The 19,176-nt window shown below is 37.0% G+C and overlaps 1 protein-coding gene across 6 annotated transcripts in view; it reads right to left on the bottom strand.

Moving 5' to 3' along the window:
• Window positions 1–2,934: 2,934 nt before the first annotated feature.
• LRRC34 (leucine rich repeat containing 34) overlaps window positions 2,935–19,176 on the bottom strand; it is an 18,728-nt gene continuing 2,486 nt past the window's right edge. For 5 of the 6 annotated variants that reach the window (XM_007972135.3, XM_007972140.3, XM_073023474.1 and 2 more), the window contains exons 2-11: window positions 17,349–17,466; window positions 16,300–16,421; window positions 16,140–16,204; window positions 15,541–15,624; window positions 13,094–13,222; window positions 10,739–10,834; window positions 6,705–6,859; window positions 6,172–6,327; window positions 5,446–5,572; window positions 2,935–3,758 (exon numbers count right to left, since the gene is read on the bottom strand). In XM_007972135.3, coding sequence (XP_007970326.3) covers window positions 3,555–3,758; window positions 5,446–5,572; window positions 6,172–6,327; window positions 6,705–6,859; window positions 10,739–10,834; window positions 13,094–13,222; window positions 15,541–15,624; window positions 16,140–16,204; window positions 16,300–16,421; window positions 17,349–17,466 — 1,256 coding nt within the window. In that variant the 3' untranslated portion in view covers window positions 2,935–3,554. The remainder of the gene's footprint in view (window positions 3,759–5,445; window positions 5,573–6,171; window positions 6,328–6,704; window positions 6,860–10,738; window positions 10,835–13,093; window positions 13,223–15,540; window positions 15,625–16,139; window positions 16,205–16,299; window positions 16,422–17,348; window positions 17,467–19,176) is intronic. The other variant, XM_007972139.3, reaches the window with a different exon arrangement.

Raw genomic sequence — 19,176 nt, 5'->3', positions numbered from 1 at the left:
TAAATACCATCAAGTAAAATTCTTTAAATTCTACATTTTTACTTATTATTTATGGGCAATGTTGATACATAGTTATTACAGCATTAATTTTTTGAGATAATAATATAGTCTGCTCTTCTGTCCTTTGCAACTCGTGCTTCCGTTCATTCAAGAGGTTTGCTGTACAGAGACTCCTTGACTTATGGGTTTATCATAAGTCAAGGAGTATACTGAATATGTATTAGTTTCACACATTGTAAAGTCAAGAAATCATAAGTCGGGGACCATCTGTATTTGTTTAAGGAATTAGATAATTACCATGTAAATACAGTATTTAATTTCAGGAAAAATTTACTAAAATAAACACTATGGATGTGAACATCCACATATTTGGATAACAGTATCTGGCCAGTGTTTCAAATGCTGGGAAAAAATTCAAATCAGAATGCGTAAAGCTGCAAAGATGATAAACTACTCTTAAGTTTACAGTCAAATGGAGATGCCAAGCATAAATATAACTTGCAATAAGACAAGCCAGGATGTTGAGTATTATAGTAGGGGAAGGCAAGAAAGGAAATGCTGAGCAGTCATCAGGAGTAGAATGGACAGAGAAACGGCCATTGCTTACCTGGATAGGCAAACAAGGAGATGGCTGATGGAAGAATTTGCACATAGCTGATGAAGAGTGAACTAGGCAGAATGGAGAGAAAGTGTTAAGTGGAGAGGAGATAGAAGTCAGAGGCATCTCCAGTACTACACCTACACCATCTTGAAATAGTCCTCTACCCATAGTCTGTGCTGAAGGAGTGAGATTAGATAGCCAGGTTTGTAACCCATGTTCTCACATGCCAACCACAGTTGCGTGCTGGAGGGCGGGGATTAGACAGCCACTTAGGTAACACATGATTCCATACTTGTGACCACAGCAACAAAACACTTCACCAGGGAAAAACAATTCATAGGCCAGACTGAGCTGTTAAGATTCTTTCTGACAAGTTTGAGCTATGAAATTCTGAGACAATCAGGTAATGATATACCTATAAATGAAAAGATCATTTCAGAACTGGCCTCGAAGTTAGTGAAGCAAGCTAAAGTCTAAAGGAAATGATGAGGAAGCAGAGAAACTTGATCTATAGAGCAAAACTAGGGAATGAAACAGGTTTGCTGAGCCAAGAGACTGCCCTAAAGAGATCAGAAGAGTGGCCTTACTTTCTGGCTTTGCAATCCTACTGAGGTGATGCAGCCATGATTCATTTTCTGCCCCTGGATGCCATTGATTGTGGCTGTTGTATCCTTATGTTAAATCCCCTTTTTCTTAAACAGGCTGAGTCACTCTCCTTTCCTTGTAATCAGGCAGCCCCAAATTGGACACCTAAGCTTTGATCCTTGGTGATTGAGAAGATAGTGATACCACTGACATCAAGATAAGTCAAGGAGCATGTTTAGAGAAGGGAAGCAATTTTGATGTACCGAATTTGATTGGTGGTGAGATATGCATGAAATTTCTGGTAGTGGTTGGAAATGGGGCCTGAACCAGGACAAGTTAAAGCTAGAGATACAGATCTTGCAGCTAATAAGTTATAGAAATGATTAAGGCAGCCCTGGGAGATGGTATTGGAGAAAAAAAGATGAGGACAGAATTTGGGGGAAAATTCATTTAAAGGATGAGCATAGACGGAAAAGAAGATGGAAAGTGATAATAGAAAGGAAGAAAACCAAGGTGGCACACATTTTTCAGAGGCAAAAGTGGCTTTGTAACAGTCACATGGTACAGAGAAGTAGGATGTAAATCTGAGACAACATTGGGTTGGATAATTGGAGCATGATGATCCTTTAGAAGGCAGGTACAGTATAACACTGGGAGCAGAAACCAGATGGATATGGTTGTAGTAGATATTAAGAAGACATAATAAATAAGTAATACTATAGAAAAGTTTGAAAAGGAGAGCATTTAAGACAAATCATCATTATTTTCCCAAATATGTGAAAAGCACATACTGCTTTATTTTTTGCTTTCAAATTTGAAACATTGTAAAATGATGAGTATAATCTGATCTGCAACAGTGTAAGATGGAGCAGTCTTTGAGCTGGGTCTTAAAGGATGATTGCTAAGAGAAAAATGAAACAATACATACAATATGGTTGTAGATTTGCTCTTTATAATTTAGATGTGCAGAGGAAATGAGAGTTTTCCTATGGAACTTATATGTCCTTCCTCTTGAGCCCATACCCAGTGGTAAGTCTGGAAGAAATTAACTTTTAGTTTTAGCCAGTTTAAAACCTAGTCTGATATAAAGGGGTTAGAATTTATAGTATCTTAAGGGATTTACAGGTAATGCTTAATCTTTTGAAGAAATGCTGTTTTATTTCTGCCGTTTGTCTCGCTAAAATGGTGTCCAGACGTATCTTACAAGACAGTGGCCATCAGGATAGACAGAGTCTTTCTTGAGCCCTTCCATTCTCTGGGCATTATACTGACCTCTGTTGCGGCAGGCAGCAGCTTATAAAATAAGACACCGAGTCTTTCCTAGTCTAGTCAGAGCCCAGTTGTCCTTTGCTGAACTGATTTCATCTCAGTTCTCTTGGATTTGGAAAACTCTCTGGGGCCCTGTCAACTGCAGCTCTGCCTCAGGCAGCAGTCTAGGTCACATTACAGGTTTACCACCTGCACCCCACTGTGAGCTCAAGGTAAGCCTACTTGCTTCCCCTTCAGCCATCTTCTGAATCTCCCTTTGGGGGAATATGGGAACTTGTGGGTCCCTTCTGTAGCACACAGGAAGAGACGGTAGCCTGGGAAATCAAACTCTTTCCAGAATCTAGTAGACTCCCTAGTACCCAGCATGTGAGGAATACTATAAAGCAATGAAAAGTGAACAGACTACTGCTACATTAAACAACATAAATGAATCATACTAATATAATGTTGAACAAAAGAAGTCAGACACAAAAAGAGTGTATACTGTATGCTTCCATTTATATAAAGGTCAAGAACAGGCAAAACTACTCTTTGGTATTAGAAATCAGGATAGTGGTTATCTATGAGAGGAGGGTGGGAGAAGCTAGCAGCACTGACTTGGGAAAGGGGTATGTATATGTTTATATATTTGCCTGTATTTATGAAATTGTTATTAATACCTGTCTGTAACACGTAAATAGGATAGGTAGAATACTTTTTCAGCTTCTGAACTTTGAAACCCGTTGAAAGTCACTGGTAATTTGCTACCACAAACCTTTTTATTAATACTACTTAATAACTTTCAGTTAGATACCTATAATGACCTTTACTTGCATGCTATTTCACTACTTGGTTATATTTTCATTATAAAAAGAAATTTAGTCTAGTTCCTTGGCCTCTTTCTCCAGGGTTAAAACTTTAGTTTATATTGTAAAATTTCTTTTAAAAAATTAACCCTACTCAGTTTTTCACAATAGACAGTTATACAAAGTTATTATCTTTTACACATTTGAAAAAAGTAACCTGTTTTAATTTATAAAAGAAAACAAATAGGCTATAGAATATTAACCTCTGTGAAATAATAAGACAAATGTATGAAAATTATTTTAGAGCTACTTTTTCATGGCTGCTGTCCTACTGGAACAAGAGCAAAACCTGCATTAGATGAGTGGTCATAAGATTCTCCAGAAGTTGATGTCCAATAATAATGCTTTTTAAGACCATTGGAGACTTCTGCAAGATATACGCGTCCATCTACCACAAATGGCTCCACATCTGTATTGTCTGGTTTTAGACGACCCATTTGAATTAAGTCTGAATATGCCTAGGATTTTTAAGAAAAGAAAAACTGTATCATTAAGAAAAAATTATTCAATTTACAGTGCTTAAAGAAATTTAAATATTCAAATTAGCTGTGCTAATTTATAGTTTAAAATAAAATATTCTGAATAACATTGCAGAATTTTAATATTTTCCAGGTATTATAGGTAGATTTTTATTCATTTAATTACACAGAATGAAATTATAATGTTGCAAAACTTATTTCTAACTTTTAATGTATTAGACATGTTTTGTCATTTTGTGACTCCTAGAGTTAATTTTCTGTACTACCAATTTTGTGGACCAAAGCTCTTACGGTCAAAATTTTCAAGTCCCACAGATGTTCATCAATTGGAATAGGTAGGGGGGCTGGGTAGGAGGGCTGTTGTATACATTCTCAAAAATCTGCTGATAGCTAGTTAGTTACCCATTCTTGAGAAAAATTAAGGGAATCCCAGATTTGGACATCCAATTATATGGAGTTCATGACCCCCCTGAATCTAATCTACAGATTTAGGCTAAGAGAGACAATTCCATAGAATTGGATGCTGACCTATTATTTCTTAATTGTAGAATTTATATATATATATATATATATATATATATATATTTTTTTTTTTTTTTTTTTTTTTTTTTTTTTTGAGACAGAGTCTCAGTCTGTTGCCAAGCTGGAGTACAGTGGCACGATCTCGGCTCACTGCAACCTCTGTCTCCTGGGTTCAGGCGATTCTCCTGCCTCAGCCTCCCGAGTAACTGGGACTACAGGCCCACGCACCACCACAGCCAGCTAATTTTTGTACTTTTAGTAGAGATAGGGTTTCACCATGTTGGCCAGGATGGTCTCAATCTCTTGGCCTGGTGATCCCCCCTCCTTGGCCTCTCAAAGTGCTGGGATTACAGGCATGAGCCACGATCCTTAGTATCTATATAACAGAGTCATACAAACATGTTGAACTGGTTTGTCAGTAGGTTGGCATTATGGAGAAAGATGGAAATTTAAACATTAAAAGATTTAAAAGTCAAGTTGGTTTTTGCTTTAGCTTGTCATTCATCATTAGTTCCAGTTCCAAACTCAACTTATTCAGCTTCTGGTGTGTAGAACCTAAAGGATTACGGATGTTTTTCTAAAATTAAGGGTTGGTTTTTTGGGGAGGGTGGTTTAGACAATACTGTATGTTTTATTACTCTTTTTAGTGGTGGAATTTTGGTTAGTCCTTTTGCAAATTTTGAGAATTTTAACATCTACTTTTTCCCCTCATTCTTTCCAAATGGAAACTGTTACCATTATTTCTGCTTTGAAATTAGTATCAAAGGCTATCTGTATTTATGCGAACAACATGCCAAATATTTTGAAAGCTTGTACTCTATCTCTCCCATTCCATATTTTGGTATAATTATTAGGGAGCAGATCAGAAATTTTGCTACATCTGATCAATAATTATGATTTTTTTTAACCTTAGAGGAATTCGAACTGTGTTATTCAGTGATGTGTAATACTAATACATAGTTTTAATGTCTTTTGTTATTTCAACCACCAAACTCTCTAGTAGCTAATTTTAGGACTTATGTTAATTATCAAAACTGCAGTGTCTCACTGTGTAACTATTTCTGAGGCACCTGTAAATAATATCTGATGTTACAGAGATGATCCCAGAAAAAGCCTTCAGTGAAGGAAAAAACTTAAAACTTACTACACACGTAGCCTCATCAAATTTGTTTCCCCAAATGTAGATATGAGAGAATGTGAGATTTGTTTTCATTGATTGTGAAAGTGCAACAAGTCCTTCTCCCTCTATGTTGTTGCTGACTACTGACAACCTGAAACCAATAGTTCCACAAGGAAAGAATACAAAAATTAGCAACATTTATTACAAACATTTTCTTGTGTAGTCTTAGCATTATTCCTCAGTATGTTGTAATGTAGTGGTAGAAATACTGACCATTTAATTCCTAAAATCCAAGAAACTTAGTTTTCTAATTAGATCCTTAAGTACTTAGAAGAACTAACTACATTTTGAAAGTCTTCTGTTTTATATTTTTCAGTAAATGTTTGGGTGGATAGCAGATATATTTTTCTGGATAAATGCATCCAAGTATTTTATTCTTTAGTTAATTTTTATTTTTAAAAGTCTTGATCATATTGAATGCTTCTGATTTTTCTATTAGAATTCAGGATAAATAATATAAGCAATACAAATTTTCTCATTAATTTGAAGGAATCATTAGTAGAACCAGTCTAATTGTAAGACAGTACATTTGAAAAATAGAAATTTAAATGTTTACTGTAACTTAATACAATGTCAGTTTAGAAGCTGAGTTTTCATATTTCATCATCATCTTAAGAGTTAAGGGGTTTGAGATTAGTATTTAAAAATTTGCTTTTTTGTGATTTTGATTAAATATAAAACCATACTAACGCTTTAAGACTCCTGTTGTGTGAAGTAAGAGTTTCACTGAGATAGTTTGCACCTGCATTTTCGATTCTGTTAAAGGAAAGATCTATTACTTCCAGGGTAGTGTTGCTTTTCAGTACATCAGCCAAATACACCATTCCATCATGAGTTATTTTGTTGCTGGGAAAAGAAAAATAGTTATATTTGAAAATATGAAATAGTGTTTTCATTCATAGTGATAAGATGCTTGAAAATTTAAACAGTACTTTGTGTTTTAGTAAAGGTTTATTTTAATCACTTGATTTCCAAGAAAGTTAATGAAAATTCACCATAAAATATTGCTTTCATTCTTGTTTACACAACTAAATTGCTCATTTATGTTACTAAAAGACAGCAGTATTAAATATTAAAGCTTAGGACAAAGGGTTGACAATTGGTTGCAGTTTCTAATCATTGGAAATAATGTCTAACAAAGTATCCCAATTACCATGAATATTTATATATAGATTATTCCCATGATTTAACTTTGAATTATTAATGTGTAAATTATCACTTACCAGCTGACATCAAGGTAGCGCAGGCTACTGTTCAGATACAGTGCATCACATAACTGTTGTATACCACTGTTTTTTATATCATGCTTACACATGTGTAGTACAACAAGACAGTGATTTTCTTTCAACATACGGCCTATATGGACTGTGGACTCTTCCTAAAAGTGGATAAAATCTTATTTCTAAAATATAATTTTGAAGTAGTGCATGTTTATCAGACATATGCTGTTATTTAAATTAGCTTTTAAAAAAGATTATATTGGCTAAAACTGTTAGTCTACAATTTGCATTTGTTTAGTCTATCTTAAAAAAATTATCTTTGCCACAAATGATATTTTTTACCTTCTCAGAAGGTAAAATACAGTCGCTATATTTTACAAGTGCCTGCTACCTAAGTGATGTAAAAGATGCTGGTTAATTTGGTTTTTTAAAGGAACAATAATCAGTCATTTCGAAAGGAAAAAAAAAATGGTCCCATCATGTATTGAGCATGTAATCCATCTTTCAAATCTCTAAACCTTTCTTGTACCTTCCTTATGTTCCTGAACTTTGCTCTTGATCTCTACTCTTGACGGTTTTCAGACAAAATACGAAGACATTTCCCAATCTTTATTTTACATTAAGAATACACTCATTAACCCTGTGATATATCTGATCCTTCCCTTTTATATTCATCTCAAATTCCTAAGAGGTTTTATTCTTATATTCTGATCATCAGAAGACCTTTTTTTAAGTTCCACAATCTTGCTGCTTCTAGGCAAAAGATACATAGCATCAGTGAAGATTTGAATACCAGGCATTTTAAGTTTTTAACAAAATCAAAGCATATTTTCAAATGAATAGCCCAAAGTATTTTGTGACAAGAAGTACTCTTGCATGATTGCTGTATAACATAATAAGTTTTTTAGTCACTGGAAATGCTGATGATGAACATAGATAACTATATGTGTTCTTGTTATATATAAAGGTACTTTGAAAAAAACTTTAAATGAAACCATATAGCAATAGCAGAAAGTACATAAGCTTTATAAAAATCAAATCTGTCAGATACTAGCTTTACCTTTTACTGGCTATATAACTTTGGGAAAATATTTTTATCCAGCTGAGTCTCAATTTCCATTTTAGTAAAGTAGCTGAAATTATGCTTCCCTCACAGAAATAAGTTAACTGAAAAAAGGTACCTAGCACAAAATAAGTGTTCCATAGGCAGACTACAAAGCATTTATTATTGTTCAATATTCTGTAATTCTGTATTTGCTGAAATTGCTTTGACACTGAAAAGATATACCCTAAGGAATGTTATGTGGACTAGTATCTTCAAAAATGCAAGCCAGCCTGCTAAAGGGATGCTGTGTAGTCTAGGAACGTAAAAAAATGCAAACCAATCACACTTAGGGGGTTCCACTATTGCTCTACCTAGTGCCAGGCACAGAACACAAACTCATTATGTTTTTGTGTTTGGGCCTTGATTGCAGTTCTAGGCTACAAAGCTTGAAAGCAGGAGTATCCTAATTAAGGGAGGAACTATTGTCAGAAATAGTAAAGGGTTTTAGCCCCATTCACCGAGTTTGTGACTTGATTTGTCTAGCATGACACCTGGCATCAGTATTTTTCAAGCTCCCTGGATAATGCCAATGAGTGTTAAAGGTGAAGTCCAACATGTTAACAGCTTTTTGTTATCCCATTCCTCCATGGTAATAAAACAGTAAAACCCATAAATGGAATTAATTTGCAGGTTTGTATTTGGGAACAGCAATTTCAGAGCAGAATCGTAGCCTTGGGGATAGAGAAGATAGTGGCTGTCCTGGAGAAGAACAAAACAGGCTAGCACCTAGCTGGCTGCCAGAAACACCAGGCTGAGAGCAACAAGGGGGCCTGGGCTTTTAATAATAAGCATCCTCAGGTGGATTTAGGAATGACACCACTCAACATATTTTAAAAAGGGATCATGCTTATAATGTGATCTCCTATATATAAACATATTTCTGCACAGATACAATCCAGAAATTTTTTATTTAGCCTTCAAATCTCCTGTCATATCCTCAATCTGAGAACCTCCCTATCACACTCACCTCCCCTGCTTTGATTTCGATTACCCTCCTTATGTCCCCATGGCACCCCAAGCATATCACTCTCCAGACTTGTCAAGCTCCTTCCACCTAGATGGAAAACTCACTGAAGACAAGTGCTGTGTAATTTATTTGACTTTAATACCTCTAGCACCTCGCTAGCATTGTGTCTGGTTTAAGGTTGCATTCGAATATTCATGGTGTGAATGAATCATGAGTGAAGCAATTCACTGCATGCCTACTTTGAGCTGTATTTTGCTAGTCTTTTAAATATTTTAAAAATAGGAATCTATTTGAAGATTCTGAGGGTCTTGTTGAATAGATTGGATTTACGTACATGAAACAAGGTGATGTAAAACTGCAAAAATTCTGGTACTGGAAAGTGCAAAGATAACTCAAAGGGAGATATCTATGTAGGCAAAGAATGTAAAATACACTTCTGAATATGAGAATACTACTTTAAAAATATCGTTAATTCTCAGTTATTCATGCTGAGGGGGAACAATGAAATAGATAATTTTAAATTATCTAAAGTGCTTTGATCATTTAAAAAGTCCAGAGTTTGGCTGGGCATGGTAGCTGATGCCTGTAATCCCAGCACTTTGGGAGGCCAAGGCAGGTAGATAGCTTAAGCTCAGGAGTTCAAGACCAGCCTGGACACCATGACAAAACCCTGTCTCTACCAAAAATACAAAAAAATTAGCTGGGCATGGTGGTGCATACCTGTGATCCCAGCTACTCAGGAGGCTGAGGTGGGAGGATCATTTGAGGCCAGAAGGTGGAGGCTGCCATGAGCCGAGATCATGCCACCACACTCCAGCCTGGGTGACAGAGTGAGACCTCATCTCAAAAAAAAAAAAAGTTCAAAATTCAAACATTGACATTGATTGATTGGTTGAGATGAAGATGAAGTCTCGCTCCGTTGCCCAGGCTGGAGTGCAGTGGTGAGATCTCGGCTCACTGCAACCTCTGCTTCCTGGGTTCAAGCGATTCTCCAGCCTCAGCCTCCCAAGTAGCTGGGGTTACAGGCGCCTGCCACCATGCCTGGCTAATTTTTGTATTTTTAGTAGAGACTGGGTTTTGCCATGTTAGCCAGGCTGGTCTCAAACCGCCTGCCTTGGCCTCCCAAAGTGCTGGGATTACAGGTGTGAGCCACCGTGCCTGGCCAAACATTACATTTTAAACATGGAACTTTATAAAGTGCTTTGACCATTTACTTTTCCTAATAGTTAGATATATGTTTTTGTTTATACCAATAATAATGTGAGTTCTTATTCTCTAGCTGTTTACAAGTGATAGGAGAAGAAAGCCATCCAGAAGGAGCAAGAAGTCATGAAAGTAGGAACCATGTTTTTACTCATCTTTCTGTCTCCAGCAAGCAGCTTATCTATAGATAGGATCAAGTCCAAACTTTCCAGACTGCTTTTTCACACACATTTTGCTTTTAAAACTCATGATTTCAAAGGTGTAATGGTTCAGCCACATCAATGTAACAAACAGTTCACACTGGGCTCTTATAATGTGGCCTTTAAAATCTTCACTATTAGGAGAATGGTGTGAACCCAGGAGGCAGAGCTTGCAGTGAGACGAGATCGTGCCAGCCTAGGCAACAGAGTGGGACTCCGTCTCAAAAAAAAAAAAAAAAAACAAAACACTTCATTATTTATGCTTTCGTCTTGACCACTTTGACCCTCGCAGGTTTACTCACTAAGAACTTGAGTTTCAAGAGAAAAGATGACATGTTTGCTGCTTAAGTAAGCAATATCTAAAAGCATATTTAGTTATAAACGTCTTACCAAGAATTGATATAATTTTCCTTTAAATAAACATTTTTATAAAGAGTAGTTTACAAGATATAGTACACACATGTCTAAAAATAGTGTATTCATGTACCTTGACATAAACTTGTAGTAGTACCTTAGTTTCATTCATGTTGTTATATTAACTACCATCACTTTGAATACATACCTGTTCACCATACAGTATAGGTCGGTTTAGGTTTATTGCCTTAATTGCTTGGTTTCGAGTTAGTACGGTAGCAAATGCTATCACACTTTGCATTCCCTAAAAACAGGTAAATTCATTAAGGAAACTGACAAAGTATATAATAATCTCGCTACATAAATATTTCAAGATCAGCTATCTGCATTCTGATAAAATTATTTTTAAAATTTAAGCATTCCTTGCACTTTGAATTGTAAGTTGATCAAAAACTGTATTCTTTTCTCTTGGCCCTAAAATCTAACTAAAACATGGCATGGGGAGTTTCTTAATGTTTTAGTGTCCATTTCCTGGGTGTTTCCCTCTAGGTTTTTATTCCTCACCCCTCAAGCTTCTATGTGGATCCCAGCTAGAGCTCATACTACTTACGCAACACATATCATTGTGCAAGCACTCTTATATTCATACTAGTACTTTAAGTGTGTGTGGTGGGAAAAGGTTACCAATCACATTTTTCACAGATCCCATAGGCTTCTCTTGCTCTATCTGACTGAAAGGGCCTAGTCCTCCCCCATATCTGTGATGGACACCACCATGTACACCCAGCTGGTATGCCGGAAACCATGGGCTTCCTCTCACTCTGCCATTCCTCTTAACCTTCCCATCCAGTTGATCACTAAGTCTTACAGATTCTGCTGCCTCCAAAAGATGTCTCAAATTAGTCTGTTCCTGTCCATCTCTGTGGCCACCACCCCAGCCCAAGTCCTCCTCACTTCTCACCTGGACTTCTAAGTGGTCAGATGGCTTCTTCTTGCCACCCTTTAATTCTCCACAGAGAAACCAGTAATCTAAAACTGCCAGATCATTACCCCTAAAAAATTATTTAAAAATATAAAAGAGCATTATAAGAGCCCAGTGTGAACTGTTTGTTACATTGATGTGGCTAAACCATTACACCTTTGAAATCATGAGTAATAAAGGCAAAATTGTATCTCTGGAAAAGTAAGAATCAAAGTAAGAAAGGAAGTTGGGGCCAGGCACGGTGGCTCACACCTGTAATCCCAGCACTTTGGGAGGCTGAGGCGGGTGGATCACCTGAGGTCAAGAGTTCGAGACCAGCCTAGCCAACATCATGAAACCCCATCTCTACTAAAAATACAAAAAAATTAGCCAGGTGTGGTGGTAGGCACCTGTAATCCCAGCTACTCAGGAGGCTGAGGCAGGAGAATCGCTTGAACCTGGTAGATGGAGGTTGCAGTGAGCCGAGATCATGTCATTGCACTCCAGCCTGGGCGACAAGAGTGAGACTCTGTCTCCAAAAATAAAATTAAAAATCCTTCAGAATCTATTAAACCAGAGAGCCCCCTGGCCCATCTTATTTTCATGTCACATTGATTAACCTGAGGCTATACAACAGGTTCCCAAGAGTAGGCCTGAAGATTTGAAAACATGTCAGAGAAAGTGAAGCCTGGAATTTGAAGACATGCAAAAAAACACATTTCTCATTATCAGGCCAGGTGAAGGTTGAAAGCAACTTTTATAGTTTTTAATAATTTTTAGAGACAGGGTCTTACCATGTTGCCCATGCTGGAGTACAGTGGATGTTCACAGGCACGATTGTAGTGCACTGTAACCTCAAACTCCTGGGCTCAAGAGATTCTCCCACCTCAGCCTCCTGAATAGCTGGGACTACAGGTACATGTCATGTCACCCAGCTTCAGAGCAGCTTTTAGCATCATTTTAAGTTTTTGTGCTACAATATAAGTAACTACTAAAAAGTATTTTATTTTTGTTTTGAGGCAGTCTCACTCTGTCGCCCGGGGGCTGGAGTGCAGTGACATGATCTCAGCTCACTGCAGCCTCCACCTTCTGGTTCAAGCGATTCTTCTGCCTCAGCCTCCTGAGTAACTGGGATTACAGGCTCCCGCCACCAAGCCCTGACTAATTTTTGTATTTTTAGTAGAGACGAGGTTTCACCATGTTGGCCAGGCTGGTCTTGTACTCCTGACCTCAGGTGATCCACCTGCCTCAGCCTCCCAAAGTGCTGGGATTTTAGGTGTGAGCCACTGCACCCAGCCTAACATGTATTTTCAAAAGTAAAAAAATTATATGAATAAAGTAATATTTGTTTAATTAAAGTGAACATGATCTTTTTCTAAAAATTCCATACAGTTTAAGATGAGCTATGTAGATGGAAGTTTAGGAATATTTTTATTAAGTATTTTTCTGTTATTTACTATAGTCTGATTTTATTAATCTGCACTATTATGTCTAGGGGAAAAATACCTTTTCTCTGATATTAGACATAAGAAGCAAAATTAGTCATTGATAAGACTCTCATTTAGCTTATCTGGATGATTTTCTCATAACCATTTTACTCACCAGGTCACAGTCACCCAGATCTAATTTCTCTAACGATGAATTAATTTGCAGCATTGCAGCAAAAAACATTCCACCTTTATTTTCAATTTTGTTTCCAGTCATTCTTAGGTATTTCAGAGTCTGATTCTTCTGAAAAGGAAAAAAAAATTTTATTTAAAAATTTTTAATCCACAGAATTCTATACATTACATGAATTAGGAGACTATTACTATTTGCAGCCTCCAATTTTCATGGAGACAGACCAGGGTATATTCCTTTTTTTTTTTTTTTTTTTTGAGTCTCGCTCTGTCGCCCAAGCTGGAGTGTAGTGGTGCGATCTCAGCTCACTGCAAACTCCGCCTCCCGGGTTCACGCCCTTCTCCTGTCTCAGCCTCCCGAGTAGTTAGGACTACAGGCGCCCGCCACCACGCCTGGCTAATTTTTTAAAAAATATTTTTAGTAGAGACAGGGTTTCACCATATTAGCCAGGATGGTCTCGATCTCCTGACCTCATGATCCACCCACCTCGGCCTCCCAAAGTGCTGGGATTACAGGCATGAGCCACCGCGCCCAGCCAGAACAGGATATATTCCTTAAAGGTAACATTCAATCTACCATAATAGATAAAAATCTAGTTTAACAGTTGAGTAGAAATAATGCCCAAGAAACAGATGCCCAAGCAATAACCAGTAAATAAACCATATATTAATAAACTTTCCTTTCACTGGAAAAATCTGTAAATTTATCTTAAGAAAATTATAGCACTTCACTTTTTTAAATTGAGGTGAAGTTCACATAGCATAAAACTGACCATTTTTAAGTACACAATTCAGTAGCATTTAGTACATTCACAGTATTGTGCAGTCATCACCTGTAGCTAATTCCAAAACATTTTCATCATCCCCGAAGCCAGTCCTATTCCATTAACCAGTCACTCCCCATTCCTCCTATATCACTTTTAAAGTAATATAATGTGATAAATATTTCACAAAATTACAGACATTTCATCATTCTAATGAGTAAACATTAGGACATATGTAGGGAAAAGAAAGATCAGACTGCTACTGTGTCTATATAGAAAGAAGTAGACATAAGAGACTCCATTTTGTTCTGTATTTGAGATGCTGTTAATCTGTGACCCTACCCCCAACCCTGTCCTTGCAAGAGACATGTGCTGTGGTGACTCAAGGTTTAATGGATTTGGGGCTGTGCAGGATGTGCTTTGTTAAACAAGTGCCTGAAGGCAGTATGCTGGTTAAAAGTCATCACCATTCTCTTAATCTCAAGTACCCAGGGACACGTACACTGACAAAGGTCGCAGGGACCTCTGCCTAGGAAAGCTAGGTATTGTCCAAGGTTTTACCCCATGTGATAGTCTGAAATACGGCCTCGTGGGAAGAGAAAGACCTGATCGTCCCCCATCCTGACACCCGTGAAGGGTCTGTGCTGAGGAGGACTAGTGTAAGAGGAAAGAAGCTGCTTGGCAGTTGAGATAGAGAAAAGAATCTGTCTCCTGCCCATCCCTGGGCAATGGAACATGTCTGTGTAAAACCCGATTGTATGTTCTGTTTACTGAGAAAGGAGAAAACCGCCTTAGGGTGAAAGTTGGGACTTGCTAGCACAATGCTGCTCTTTATGCACTAAAAAGGTTTATGAAGATATTTGCATATGCCTATCAAGGCACAGCACTTTTCCTTAAACTTATTCATGTCACAGAGATCTTTATTCATACAGAAATAAACCCCTGTAATGATGGTTACTGATTTTTGGACAAAGCTGTGAAGACAATTCAATGGGAGAAAGAAGTCTTTTAACAAATGGTGTTAGGACACGTGGATATACACATGCAAAAGAATAAAGTTGGACTCCTACCTCATACCATATTCAAAAATTAAAATGGATCAAAGAATTAAAGAGCTAAAACTATAAAACTCTTTAAAAAACATAAATCTTTGTGACTGGGTTTTCAAGATGAACCTTGAAAACATTAAGCCAGTCACAAAGGCCACATATTGTATGATTCTGTTTATATGGAATATATGAAATGTCCACAGTAGGCAAATATATAGAGAGATGAAGTAGGTTAGTGACTGCCAGGGGCTGGAGAGTAGGGGGTGGAAAAGATGGAGAGGGATTGCTTATGAGTTTAGGGCTTTTCTTTTTAGGGTGATAAGTATGTTTTAAAAATAGTGATAGTAGTGATATTTGCAAAGCTCTGAATATATTAATACTTAAAACACCACTGAAGACTTTCAAAGGGTAGATTTTATGTATGAGAATTAAATCTTAGTAAAACTATGACTTCAAAAGTGTTCATGCAATGTCTACACTTAAATAAAGTATAATAAAAATATGTATTCCTACAATATTAAAATAAATTCACTTCAACATCGGACGCTGTTGGTTCCAAGCTATCAGAAGTTAGAATTTCCAAATAAAATGTTAGTTTGAAATACATAAATGCTTACATGTAGCACTTTAGCAATCAATTCTCCACCTTCAGGCCCAATATCATTAAACATGAGGTTTAAGTAAATGAGATTGAGTTGTTTCTATGAGAGAAAATAAGCTATTACACATTATTATTATTATTGGAAATTGATCAGTTTTACATACATACACACAGTATATATATATACACACACACATAAATACACACAGTATATACTTTATTTGAATAAGTGTTTTCCTCCAAAGAAAATCTTTATAACCAAGAAAAACTATCCTAGCAAAAACAACTACCATTAAGGAAAAAAAAAATCATTCTTACGTAAACAAAATATAATTACAATATAAATGAAAGAAAAACTTTCGTTTTGATCAATCTGAAAGATGGATGTGGTGTATATATTTAATCCTGGTGTACAAGTTTGCAAAAGAACTCAGGAGCTCTAGCTACTGGCTCCATTGAGACCAAATTCACAGTGAGTTTCCAGTATATTTCAAGTGTTCTAGCACAGAGTCGGGACCCTTGACATCGGGTAAAACTAGTATTTTATGTGTGTGTCATTAGACTAATTGGTTTCACTGTAAATGGAACTAAAGACATTTTGTAGTAAAATAATACCTGAACCAGTTTCGCAGCATAGTATGCACCAACATCACTTAGAAGGTTATATCCAACATCCAAACCTGAAGCACAGATGAATGGAGCTGATATTCCTTATAAAGAATACTTAAATCAGATCAATGAAAAGCAGGAGGTATTGATTCTTATGGAAACATACCATTAATATACAGACAATTCTTTAAAATTCTGGAAAGAATCCAAAAATCTTCACCTGTAACTCTTTCTACTGGCACTAAGCGATTGTTACCAGCAATGTTTAATGTGATTCCTGCTGCTAGCCTGTTAAAATACAAAAAAAAAAAAAAAAAAAAAAAAAGATTTTGAAATAGAAACCCAGTAAAGAATTAAAGTATGTTTCCTTCATGTATAAATAGTCATATCACAGATAACAGTTACTGGAAGCAAGCATATAGTAAGTAGACTTATATAGTATGTTTATAACAGGTAACTTAAAACTACTGAACATTCTGCAGACTGCAAAGTGCTTTAAAAGATTCCATATAATTTCTCTCTCACACACACTCACACTCACACTCCCACAAACAGTATCCCCACTTTATAGATAACAACACTGAAAACTTCAGTGATTTTCTTAGACTCACCCAGCTCAGGTCAAGCGCGGTGGTCACGCCTGTTAATCTCAGCACTTTGGGAGGCCAAGGCGGGCGGATCACGTGAGGTCAGGAGTTCAAGACCAGCCTGGCCAACATGGTGAAACCCTGTCTCTACTAAAAATACAAAAATTAGCCGGGCATGGTGGCGGGCGCCTATAATCCCAGCTACTCAGGAGGCTGAGAGAGGAGAACTGCTTGAACCCAGGAGGCAGAGTTTGCAGTGAGCCAAGATCATGCCACTGCACTCTAACCTGGTGGACAGAGGGACACACTCGTCTCAGGAAAAAAAAAAAAAAAAAAGATTCACCCCGCCCACACACACACAAAAAAGATTCACCCCGCCCACAGAAGTTAAAGATCACTCTGGAGCCCAAGCTTGGGTACTCCCGGTCTAGTGCTCTTTCCTGAATGCTATACCACCTCTAAGACCTACTAACAGGGTTGTTCATCTGCTTACTTACCTGAATCAAACGGTATATCCATTTTACCAAGCATTTTCAAATGGCTGTAAAATCACTCAATATGTTAGGATTTTCACACACATGAATATAAGCAAACACTATTAATGTAATCAAGTATTTGTCTTTCTTACCCCTTTTTAATTTCTTCATCCACTTCTTGGAGCATACGCAATATAAAAGGATTAATTTTCTGGGATTTTTCCATACACAGATTAGAATAATGTTCCTGGAGACCAGATTCTGGAGATTCTGAAAAATATATGCATCCTCCATCACATATAAATTATTCTAGAAACTTTTTGAATACCATAAAAACTATACTCCTTTCAAAGATATGAGTTGTACGTGTGTATAGTGGGGGTAGGGAAGAAAAGGAAACAGAAATAAGGTTAGAAAAAGAGAAGAGAAAAATAATGGGATAGATAATTAAAATGCTGTTTGGAGAACTAGGGCCACTGAACCACCCACTGAGGCTTGGCAGACACTGGCTTAAGTGAGCACCCTACATTGGAAGTGACATTAAGGGAGAACTAAGCTCCATTATGTGCCAGGCCTGGTAGCTGAGGAAAATGACTTCCAACGACATTATATATTTTGTCCTAAACCATGCAGCTAATAAGGGCAGAGTGCAGAATCAAACTGATTCCAAAACCTCTTTCCACTGTGCACTATTGGGTTGCAGTGACTCAGCATTTCTTTCTTTCTTTCTTTCTTTCTTTCTCTTTCTTTCTTTCTTTCTTTCTTTTTTTCAGTATCTCAGCATCCATCAGAGGAAAAGGTTTCTTAAAATAGCTTCATATAAAAACAATTTTATCTAATAACCTAACTCAAAAGGGATCTGAAAAATCACCTACTCCCACAAGCTTCTTGGATACCCTCTACATCATCCCAAGTTTGAATGTAACTGTCAGTTCTTCATACCAAATCGAGGCCTGACTCACAGAAGCTCTTCTCCTACCCAGCCTTCCATCTCCTCTTTCTAAAGGTGACTTTTCCCTAAGTTCTTAAGAAGATAGAAACAAAGCAGGAATTGAGATCTCCTTTCTGTTATACATGCAGCTTTCCTTAATGACCTTACTTTTTCAGTAATACCTCAAAAGCATCTTCTGCAAGGCCTACGTCTTCTGGGGTGGAAGTTATGCTGTTACTTTTCTTAGAAGCACAGGCCACTGTTTTTGTTTCTATACTTCTACCTTTTGTGGATGTCTTTTAAAAATTTGTGCACAGAGATCTCATTGCTCAACCAGCTTAGCTTTTTAGGAGCTGGCTTCTCTTCTAAGTCTCTATATCACAGAAATGTTGTTTACTGAGTGTCCTTTGCACTCTGAAGAATAATGAGTTTGCTAAATGGATCTGCAGAACAAGATTTAACATGAGGAACATTATATTTCAGATGAAAGCAAACAAAATTTTCTTATAGTTTTTAATAACCTTTTTAAAAATAAATTTAATATACTTATTCCAGACAATTTGGAAATTTATTTATTTATTTATTTTTTTTTTGAGACCAGTTCTCAATCTGCCGCCCAGGCTGGAGAGCAGGAGCGCAATCTCAGCTCACTGCAACCTCTGCCTCCCGGGTTCACGCAATTCTCCTGCCTCAGCCTCCCAAGTAGCTGGGACTACAGGCACACACCACCACACCCGGCTATAAAGACGCAGTTTCACCATGTTGGCCAGGCTGGTCTCAAACTCCTGCCCTCAAGTGATCAGCCCGCCTCAGCCTCCCAAAGTGCTGGGATTACAGGTGAGCCACCGCACCCGACCGGAAATTTCTAGTATTAAAAGAAAATACATGTTACTCTGCAATCCCACTGCCAAAGAACAACCACAATTGAGGTCTAGGCATACATACTTCTTATAGTTTTTCTTTCATATGCATATTAAGTATTTTTTAAACAAAATTGGAATCTTTGGATATAATTTTATATGTTGTTTTTTTCAGTTAACGTTATATTG

The sequence above is a fragment of the Chlorocebus sabaeus genome, chromosome 15 (assembly GCF_047675955.1).
Source record: "Chlorocebus sabaeus isolate Y175 chromosome 15, mChlSab1.0.hap1, whole genome shotgun sequence".
NCBI lineage: Eukaryota > Metazoa > Chordata > Mammalia > Primates > Cercopithecidae > Chlorocebus > Chlorocebus sabaeus.
Note: the sequence above shows the minus strand (reverse complement) of the source record. Positions and strands in the feature narration are given on the sequence as shown.